At 41.3% G+C, this 11,288-nt stretch overlaps 1 protein-coding gene across 1 annotated transcript in view; it reads left to right on the top strand.

The window, feature by feature from the left end:
* The window catches only part of MAP2K5 (mitogen-activated protein kinase kinase 5), a 133,675-nt gene that overhangs the window by 46,502 nt on the left and 75,885 nt on the right, over positions 1 to 11,288 (top strand). Inside the window, exons 11-12 of the mRNA XM_009321445.1 lie at positions 2,073 to 2,134; positions 8,493 to 8,541. Coding sequence (XP_009319720.1) covers positions 2,073 to 2,134; positions 8,493 to 8,541 — 111 coding nt within the window. The remainder of the gene's footprint in view (positions 1 to 2,072; positions 2,135 to 8,492; positions 8,542 to 11,288) is intronic.

Genomic DNA, 11,288 nt, shown 5'->3' with positions numbered 1-11,288 from the left:
AAAAGGTGCACATATAGTACCACATTGGTTCCTTCCTGGCACCTGCAAGCAGGAAAAAGCCAAGTAACTCCAAGTCTGCAACTATCACAACACTGAGGTTCAACTGACCTGGATCACCCTCCCACCTGCCAATTGATCTTAAAGAGCGACAGAGATGTGAAATGAGGCTTCCTAATCTTTGCCCTTTTCTATTTATAATAAAGATGATATTCTAAATAAAGATGGTGAAATGTGCTATTGCCTTTTACTTATGTTGTTGCCTCTTTTCCTTGGAACTGCTGAACACCTGCTAAATTCCCCTTGAAAGCAGCGAGAGGTGCAGGTTATCAGATTGTACCTAGATGTCTACATATACATATGGGAGCTAACGTTATTTGGATTTGGAAATGTTGCCCACTACAGAATTTTTTTTTTCCATAGAAGAATGGCAGATTTCCCCGATTGTTTGCAAAAAGACACTTTCCTTCATTTTTCAAACAGCACTGCCTTTAGTGACATCTGTAATAGCGAGACTTAGCAGTTTGGTGTATGAAAATAGGTCTTTTTTTGTCCAAAATTTAAGGGTATGTTGTAAGCATCAACAGGAACCACCTGCCATATAATTGCCTTCTGTTTGACTTTTGTAATGAGCAGTAGGTATTTGTGATGCTATGTTCTCTTATTTCCATTAAATAGTACTTACATTTACTTTTAAAACTGAGATTCATTATAATCCACAGGCAATGTGGACAATATAAGTTGAAAGATTAAACTTAATGAATGGTTGTTTCAATGACCTGGAATCAGAGCAACATTAGTGAAGACAAACATACACTGTATTTCTGACAGTAGAGACGATGAGGAAAATGAGGGGAAAAAACCAACCACCACCAAACCCCAATCATTAGAATAAGAAATATAGTATAAATAAGAACTATTGTATAATTAAGGCTGAAGACTGGAATAAGGACCTTGTGACTTCTTTGGATTGCAGCATTTCAGAATGAATGGGTTTTACTTTTAAAAACTGAGCCATAAGCAAAGTACAAGGTGTGGTTTTCTTAGTTGCTGAGTATTGGCGTAACTCTTTTCCCAGTGGTGTCATCAGTAAAATCCATATGCTACACTGAGAGCAGAGTTAAATCAGTGCTGAGCACTTCTGAGAACCTCAAGCCTTGAATAGGACAACACGCTCTTGCAAGCTAATGGTAATATGCTCTGCCTGTAATTTGCTTATCTTTTTTTTTTTTTTTCCTTCTTTCCATTCTACTTGGATATTTTTATTTTTCAATTTTAAATTTACTTTCTTGCCCAAGAATTTGTATTTCAGCCCAGGGATGCTTTGAATGCTGGTTTGGTCATGAATCTCCTTTGCAGAAGATAAGGGAAACAATCCTTCCCAGTCCCTTGGGAATGTCTCTAGGGCCTATTAGAGGGACTTGGGCTTCTCGCTTTCCCCATGAATGTATGATGCAGGCTGGGCAGGGTTATGCCAGATAGCAAGTTGTGTCCCATACTGGAGTTTACTGGCAAAACTTACCTGCTCGCCCAGGAGCTCCTTGTCTTTCATTTTCAGACATCAGTGCGGGCACAGACTGCAATGCTCAACCAAACTTTCACTGGTTTGATCATCAGGAGGAAACAGCTTTAAGCATATACATAAGCATTGTATTAGATACCATGTAATGCTAGCGCCAGGTTTTGGGGACAAAGGTTAGGATACTTCGGACTTTGAAGTCCACTGTTGCCTTTTGGGATGACTTCGTTATTCCCAAGAAGTTACTCCAAGCCTGGTGGTTTTGAGTTCTCCAATTTCGATACTCTGTCCTGTGACTGTGAGGTTTTCTAACAGGAGTTTGAGTATTAATGCTGCAAGCAAAAATAAGTCGTGGGTGAAAAGGGGCCTCAGTACTGTTTCATGTGTTTATGCAGAGTTTGGTAGATTTTTAAGGTCGGTTATTTCTGACACAGTTATTGTTATATCATTGGTGGTGTTTTTATTAATAACCAAGGCCTAGAAAACCCTTGTGACTTCAAATCTAGGGCAGTATTTCATTTTGTATTACCTAAGCACATTTTGTTTATCCCTGCAGGGGGTTCTTTGGATGTTTATAGAAAAATTCCAGAACATGTACTCGGAAGAATAGCAGTAGCTGTAAGTACTTTTTTCTTTTTGTCTTTTAGTTTTTGATTGTGCATGTAACACATCTCTGATTTGGGTGCGCACGTGCCCCCTTGGGACACTGAGTCATCTCCAGGATCCGTGTCCTCATTGTGTCTGTGTAAAAGGGAGGGTCCTTCCTATCTCATGCTCTTCCTAACCATCCTGTGTGCACAAGGACACCGGGGTTAAAGAAGCCTCCCTTTTGAATGACCAACACGTGAGTTGCCAGAGGCTCAAGAAAAGTAAAAGGATGTGATAAATTGAAGGGGATAAGAAAAAAAATCATGAATTTGCTGGAGAGCTGTGCGGTCGTGTTTCTTCGTATCAACCCTTGTAGGATGGAGCAGTCCTCTTAATCGCCTTTATTTAGCCTTCAAGTCCTGTGCTATGTGATTCCTTCAAAAAGTGATTCGAGTCAGAAGCCCTGTCCTAGCCCTTATGGTGATCCCTCATCTGCTGATTCTGCTGATTCTCCTGTGTGATTTCCATTCTAACTGTCCTCATTCTGTACAAAGTAACTCAATTAGATTTGCTTTCCAGGTTGAAAAATTAAGTCAGTTCCTGTTATCAAAATGCAATGGCAGAACACATTTTCTGTCTTCCCTGGTGGTGGATGTACTCCTTAAGGCAGATAAGGAGGAGGCTGAAGTTTTTATTTGGCACAAGGCAGGCCTGAGAAAGGCTGCCTGGGGACAGGCTGCTCTCTCACCCCTATGCTGGGACCCTTTACACGTGAGCTGTCACGGTTGAAGAGCTAATAGTCATTTTTGGGGTGGTGAGCAGGGAGATGGTCTGTGATCTGGGAAGAGCTATCAGTCCCCAGTGCCTACTCAGTTTGGTAGTAAGGTGTTGGCAGTGGGATCCTTAGAGCACCTGGTAGCCCATCATTGTGTCTTAGCTGCATTCAGTGACTTTGCATTGCTAGAAATTCGACAGCCATGATTGAAAACTCAGATTACAGAACCAAAAAAAAGTTCCGTATTTTGCCACAGCTGAGCACAGGGTAAACGACCGATGTCTTAGTGGATCTCACAAGGGAGAGAGATACTGCTAAACAATTGCTAAATATAAGGAATACTTTGATAACTTAAGCAGTTTAAAGCATAACAAAGTTATTCTATCATGTGCCATTTAATTAAGTGCTGGGTTTTCACGTTCATTATACATCAAGCTGACAATTTAAATCCTTTAATCCAACACAGGCAGCTATTTAGTCTCTGTTCATTGTAATTCACAGCTCTACTTTTTCTTAATTTGTGTGGCCTGCCCAGGGTGATGAACATCCTTCTCTGATGCTGTTTCCTCTAAGTGGTTTAAAATCTGCTCATTATATAGCCTAGCAGTTTCTTACGGAATTTGAATGCTTTTCACCTTTAGTTCAGAGTAAAAACGTTTCATCTCTTCTTCGCTATGGAGCAATGAATGATAAGTTGCTCAGGGTGTCCTCATATTCCTGACGCTAAGCAGCATGTGTATAGTGTAACAGTACTGGGATGGGCCTTCAAGCTTTTCTTCAGATACTTCTTCCTTCTCCTTTTCCTTATCTCGCTTCATGTTGTGTACTTAATACATCCACACTAGCTTACCCTATCATTTCCTTACTTGCTTTTGTCTCTCCTCTCCCCCATCCTCCCCTGCCCACATGGCTTGGTATTCTGCAGATGTTCTCTTCCAGTTTTCGCTTATCCATAATGGTGGTGCTTTAGCCCCATCTTTTATGTCTTGATTTTTTTTTTTTTTTTTTGTTCACCTGCAGGGTCATCTCTTTACAAATCTATTAGTTAGTGAGCATGACTCCCTGACATGGACGGCGAGCTGATACTTAACTTTTTCTAGTTATTTTATTTGCTGCTTTAGCAACCTGTACCATGCCCACTGCAGTGCAGGGGGTCAGTAAAGAGGTGAACAAAGGAGCAGGTGCCTTCAGAGGAGGAACTCGCCCCTTTCTCCTGCTTCTCTGTAACAGAAGGTGTGCACTGAGGCTGAACCAGCACTGGCAGCTTCCTCTGCTCTGGTGCTGATTTTTTGCTTGATTGCCATAGTAGACTTATTGGAAGGAGGCAGTGAAAGCCTTTGTTTTCTCTATAATTTATCAGTGGCAGGAGGAATGGCTCCTTTAAGTCTTCCCAAATGGCTACCCTGCCTCTACCCTGCATCTTGGTGTGTGACATTTCGGTAGGGCCCAGCAGCCCATTTTGTGGGTTGGGGCACCTTTTTGCCAAGTACTGTACACAGACACCATAATCCCCACCCCGAACAGCTTGTGAAGATTACCCGGAGCCTGGAGGATTTCTGTTGATGTACTGATGAGAAGGAGAATGTCAAACAAAAGCTGGAGCTTGCATGGATGGATTCTGTGGACAAAATCTGGAGCTTCCGTGGTCTCTGTTTTTTTCCAGTCTGTATGTTTTCTTTCTACCTTCCTTGCACCATGTACACAGTCATTTGTCTTTTATTCTCCCGAGACATGTACGATGCATTAGTCTATTGAAGCTGCTTAATAATATGTGTGACCTCCACATCTGTTAATTAGAATACCTTTTTGTTATTTTTGTAGAAGTTTTTAAGGGAAACCATTTCCAGAGGAAAATGATGCTGGCACGTATAGACATTTAGCGGCACCCCAGCATTCCCCTCACTCCGACTTGATGATTTTCTTGCTTCCTTTCTTGTTACACAAATGTAATCGTCGTGAAAAGCGGTGGACTGACAACCCTTATAAACGATTGTCCTACTCATAGCGATGAGCACGAAAGGCACAGGAAATTCCAGCTGGTCTAGAACAAGATCTGTGTCTGCTCAACACGACACGGCAAAGGGAGCGCGTTAGCCCTGTGCTGCACTTGCTCAATTAAACACTGAGTTGTACTCAAGGTCATTTCCTTGCACTCTTTGATCTCCACAGGCTGGGGCTGAACTACCTGAGAGACATCTCTTTCTTGACAACCCTGACTTTCTGTAGCCAAAAGGATAGGACTGTGTTGCTACTCATTTCTCAGTCATTTCCGTGAAATACTGCTATAAATACTTACCAGGTTCCTGCAACGCACTGCTTAATGGGCAGGAATGGTACTTGCTTTCTCGTACACTCCCCTCCCAACCAGACTTTCTCATGATTTGGCACGAACCAGAGGAGAGTGTTGTCTGCTGAGACAATCAGACATTTTCTGATGATAGCAACTGCCACTGTATTTTTTCTGATGTGAACCCTTATCTTCTGAGAATTAAACTGGATATCAGAGAGTCACGTAGAATATATGTAGTCTTTACACCATAGTGGTGTTCTGCATTCTTGTTATCCATTTCCTATTGAAGAAGGGATCACCGTTAATTGTGATGGACAATCGGCTTTCAAGCTGAAATAGCAGGAACGTATTGTGATACTCGTCTCTCTCGCTCAGCTATTTTTTTGAGGAGGAAAGGGTGGTGGGGAGGTTTGAAGCTGAAAAACAGGATGCTGAAAATAAAGCAAGACAGCGAAAAGAAATCCTTAAAGGAGGAAAGCATTTGTCAGGGCCTGGGGAGAAGCACTGCTTTTTCAGGGGCAGGATAAAGTGGTAAGAGAGAGGTAGAGTCTGCTGAGACTTGGGTCCCCAAGAAGCTGGAGGGATCTCTGACTTCACATAAAATTCGTCCTGGTTGCCTGTATGAGACAGTGTCAATTAGTCAAAAAAGAAACCTCTCTTCTCTCTTGTGTTCTTTATTTGTGCAAAGGGCTGGTGTGTTTTTCCAAAGGAAAAGTATATCTTGGGAACCCCAAAGTGATGTTGTGGTCGCTCCTGTTTTCATACTGATGTGTACTTACTTGGGTCTGCCGATGTAAAATCTGTTCTACCTTTGCTTGCCACTTCACACATTTATTTTCACTTCAATTTCTGAAGCAGTGACATTGTGCACTGTATTTTGAGTGCTAATGTTGATTGAAGTTCTCCCTGAAAGGATGTGCACTTGAACTGTCAAGAGAGTGAGTGATTGACAACAGGTAGAAGTACTTTTTGTGTCAAGGCTTTGTCAAGTCATTGTTGTAAAACCTACTTTACTGAATACCAATAATTCCTGCTAGATGTTCAATCAAAAGATACTCTGTTCCAGCACCATTTTAGAATAATATTTAATACTTAAGAGTCCTTCCCTAATAGGCAAAGGTAAGGTAAGTGAATAATGGTACTTTACACGAGGTTAGTCCATCTGGGGGGCTCCTGTGCACATATTTGCAGCCCAGGATGAAGGGAAAAACTCTTTTCATTCCTTTGTACACTGATGCTGAGAGAATGTGAATGTGAGAGTTTGTTTAATACCATGTCTTTTATAACTGCTTATTCAGCACGTTCCATAAGAAAAATGTTTAATAACTCACAGCTGTTGATTTTTTTTCTGTAGGAAATGTTTCCTTTTTTCTATGAAAACATGCTTTAAAATAAATTAAATAATTTTATAATGATCTTAAACATATATTTAGACTTTAAAATCTTTAATAGTCAAAGCAGTTTACTGTTCACAAAATCACTTTCACCATTGGAGGAAGGCTGAAGTGTTGCACCCTCTTTATTTATTTTTGCATCAGTACTTTTTTTTTTTCTTCTTTTTATGTCAAAATGCTGTGTAAGTAGAATTCCCCTGTTTTGCTTTTTGAAAGGCTAACGTGAACAAGGCCACACCGCTGGGCATGCAGAATTTGACTAAGGCCTTTTGTTACAGGTAATTACCATCTGAGGCCATGAGGTAGTTGGGTAGGGAGTGTGAGTTTAACACTGAGGAATTGCCACCTGGAGCAATTTACTGGGGATCCGGAATCATTATTTGCTTTACAAAAGAGATTCAGATTCCACCGATGTTGTTTTTGGTTACAGAATAGATTTTAAAATGAGTTTCTAATCCAATAGGAAGGCTGGAAATTACTATGCTATCTGCTTTGAGGCTGTATATTTTCAGCACTTCTGCTTGATCGCTGCAACAGATGTAATTTCATTTCAGTCTACTCGGACAATGAAAAGAATGTAATTGTTTTGTCTGAAAAACTCATACAACTTTACAAACATTGGAAATGCTTTATTGTTCTGGAGGTGCACAAAGAGTGTCTCAGGAAAATGAATGAAATGTCATCTCATAGATGGAAACTTTGTAAAAAAGATTTGCTCTATGAAAAAAGCTGGCTGAGAGCAAGGATGGTTTGGGTAAAAAGTAAGCAGTAGTAGAAATATGTTTGTTGAATCTTGTTAGTTCTCTGGGCTTGTAAAAGTAGTAAATCTAGGGGGAAAATTACAGTGTTAAAAATGCAAGAAGTATTGGGGTTTAATTACTTTACAGAAACAAAACCTGCAGAGAGGATAACTTGTAATATCCAACTGCTTTCTTAGCGAGTTGACTGAACGGCTTGTTTAATTTGGGGCTATTATAATCATATTGTATATAGAAAATAAACAGAGTAGCAGCTGGATCCAGTGATGATCTTGCCAGATCTGAAAGAGCTGTATGTACGTATGCTGTGTAAGGAAGTGTCGTGGGTTGTTCTTTTGGGAAATATACCTGCATTCGTGCTACAAATGCAAGTCCTACGAATTTTCATTAAAATGCATCTCATACATAAGGCACTCCAATGTAGTACTCGAGTCGCAGGTTTTTAAATTTGGTTTTAACAGTTTAGCTAGTGGAAGGAGCAAATTCTGGAATAGCAGGCCAAAGTCTGCCACAATTCTTATCTTTTAGGGGTCCCAATTGTATTTTCTGGGGCTATGGGATACAGTAAGGCTTGCATTTGGTCCAGGATGAGTAATATGAAGAAGACAACAATTTGTACAGTTCAAGAAGAAATGTTCAACATTTGTATTGAGTAAGTAAAAGCATAGGAAGTAAAGGAGGAAAAAGTACAGATGCACCAAATGGAAAGAAAGGAAAAGGGAGGATGAAATGGAAGAGGCTATTAGAGATTTTGTTACTTTCCGGCCTTTAATTTCACTAGGTTGCTTTTGTTGCAAGAAGACAAATCATCATGCACTTTGTCTTTTATGATTTTTAACACCCCAGGAAAGGTAGGTGAATTAAAAATACATTGAAATCCCTAAAGGGATTCAGTATAAGCTCAACTAACTTCAACTTGCAGATCCCGGGAAGAAGCTTATTCGTGTGTTCTTAAAGAACCTGTTGCCATGTAGTCCACAGCAGGTTTGCAGCAGGGGTTCATCTGGGTCCTGCAGTCCTTTGGAAGGGATGCTTTTGTCTCCCCTTTTCGTGGTCCTGGCTTTGTTCTTCATTGGAACTCGGGTCTTTAACGACTCACACCAGCTGAAATGTGTAGTGTTTCTTACCAGGAATCTTTAATATGTGTTGTTGCTTTTTCTTTTAAATTCAGGTTGTGAAAGGCCTTACCTATTTATGGAGTCTAAAGATTTTACACAGAGGTGAGTAACAGATGTTTCTGTTTTCCAATGAAATATCATTTTATTTTAACAACACTTTCTACAGAGACAGTAGACCATACTAAGATCTGGTTTGATTCCAGTGGAGTAATGCAGAATGAATCTTACTCATTAGCCTTGCAGATTTTCTGACAAAATATTTTTACTGCTGTTCTCTTTTATTGCCCTCCCTCCTCCCCTACAAAGAAAAAGACTAAAGAGAGAAATGAATTTTACAGAGATTTAGATGCTTAGGGTTACAAACAGGTGCCCAGTGGAAAAATCAGCAAGGAAAATCTGATGTTTTACTAGTATTGAAAATAGAAGATAGATAATGAATTTTCTTATGTACTTCAGAAATCTCATGCGACAGCCACAAGCATTGCTAGAATCTCAGATCTCTAAAATTGTGGCCCACTGTCCTTTAACATGGTCATGAATAATTAAAGAAACTTTAAACTTGCTTGGACATAAGCCATTTGTGGGTTTTGCTGTTTATTCTCCTTCCTGAAGCTCATATGTATTTTTTGAAACTTCTTATATATTTCTTGCTTTTTAGTGTTGTTACATTTCATTAAAAATTTGTCTATTGTGGCAAGTTCATTCAGATATACTAGAACTTTCAAAAACAATGTCAGTTCTGGAAACAGTGGAAAATGCTGTTTAAAGAACAAAGAAGCCCTTTCTCCCCCCCCCCCCCCCCCCCCCCCAAAAAAAAAAAAAAGGCAAGAGAAACTCATTACATTTATAATGTTTCTAAAGTGTCTGAAAGTAACTGCTCTGGTTCCTAATGTTGCTAACAATACTGTTTAATTTAACCCATCTGCTCGCTCAGCCCATGTGCACAGTTGGAGCGTGCAGTAACCGACATCATTTGTGATTGAAAGAGAAGTATAAAGTAGAGAGACACGTAGAAAATCTTAAGTTGCAAACCAAATAGGTAAGCCCACTCCTTCTGGGGTGCCTAGTTTTGGAGTGGCTGAGAAGTAGGTTTGAGGCTCTGGCAAGTTGATGAGAAATGCCTGGGTTAGGCGCCCCGTGTCCTGGTGCGATCAGTGCAAGGAGTCGAGCACCTCTGGAGAGTCTGTGCACTGAGTGGGATGAAGAAGCTAATAGGAAACGCTAATTACCAGTATGTATTGAGGTCCTGCCCCTCCTTGGAGCTTAGGCTCAGACTGTCCTCAGGCTTTTGCGGAGAGTTTGTAGTGGAGGAGGAGATTGATCCTTTCTTTGTGCAATGGCCCAGGGAGCAGCTGTGCAACAGGACATCGGCTTCAATTCCTCCTCGGTCTCACTGCATCTCCTTCCTGGGAGATCGCTCTGATGTGAGAGCACAGGCTCTCTCCTGGGTGGGAGAAAGAGGGCTGTGGCCAGGTGTCGTGGTTTAACCCCAGCCGGCAACTAAGCCCCACACAGCCGTTCGCTCCCCGGTGGGATGGGGGAGAGAATCCGAAGAGTAAAAGTGAGAAAACTCGTGGGTTGAGGTAAAGACAGTTTAATCGGTAAAGCAAAAGCCGCGCACGCAAGCAAAGCAAAACAAGGAATTCATCCACCACTTCCCCTTGGCAGGCAGGTGTTCGGCCATCTCCAGGAAAGCAGGGCTCCATCACGTGTAACGGTGACTTGGGAAGACAAAAGCCGTCACTCCGAACATCCCGCCCTTCCTTCTTCTTCCCCCAGCTTTATGTGCTGAGCATGACACCATATGGTGTGGGATATCCCTGTGGTCAGTCGGGGTCAGCTGTCCTGGCTGTGTCCCCTCCCAACTTCTTGTGCACCCCCAGCCTGCTCGCTGGTGGGGTGGGGTGAGAAGCAGAAGAGCCCTTGACTCTGTGTCAGCACTGCTCAGCAGTAACGAAAACATCCCTGTGTTATCAACACCGTTTCCAGCACAAATCCAAAACACAGCCCCATACTAGCTACTCTGAAGGAAATTAACACTATTCCAGCAAAAACCAGCACACCAGGAGAGTGAGTAGAGATCAAGTAAGGACTTGGCTTTGTTACCCCTGATTAGAGGGTGAGTGAAATGTTAAGGCTGCTGGTGTATGTGACCCTTAGGCTGTCACTGGATCAAAAGAACAGAAATAACCTACAGTCCATGACCAACTCGATGCAGATACAGGTTACCAAGGAGGCTTCGTTTCTGACTATGGTTTAAATATGTCACCTACTAGCCTGAATGTTGCCAGATGCAGAGATTTATCAGCTCCATCCACTCTCAGCAAGAGGATGAGCAGTCTAGATGCCAGAACTGCCACAGCGATTGTCAGAATAAATATTAAAAAAAAAAAAGGCAGCTGGAGCATCCGTGGCTGGGTATCGCTCTGTATAGGCTACAGTCTTTGCCATGCTTTTGTGACACCTAAAAAGAAAAAGCAGATTTGAAATTTTTTTCATTTTTAATTTTTTCATTAAAGATTCTGGCCACCTACTGAATGTGATTTGGAGAGAGCATTGTGGTCAAGCATAAATACTATAACTGTAACATTTTATTGTTGTTCTGCTGTAAATTTAGAACCTGGGTCTGATTCTTGCTTTGCCAGTAAAACAAAATCTCCCCTTCTGTATGGGTTTCATTGCCTTGATTGAAGAGCAGCTCCGAGTTTTTGATGAATTATGTATGGTCCTTGCTATGGTCTAAAGAAAAGCGCAGAAACTGATTTTTCATCACACTTGAGATTTTTCTGGCCTTGGTCTGTTGCTAGATTGACCAAGGTGAGAACAGCACTGCAAAATGCTGTGGAGGG

This window comes from Pygoscelis adeliae, unplaced genomic scaffold, assembly GCF_000699105.1.
Source record: "Pygoscelis adeliae isolate BGI_AS28 unplaced genomic scaffold, ASM69910v1 Scaffold13, whole genome shotgun sequence".
NCBI lineage: Eukaryota > Metazoa > Chordata > Aves > Sphenisciformes > Spheniscidae > Pygoscelis > Pygoscelis adeliae.
The sequence above is the reverse complement of the archived record's forward strand: the minus strand, read 5'-3'. Positions and strand labels throughout refer to the sequence as shown.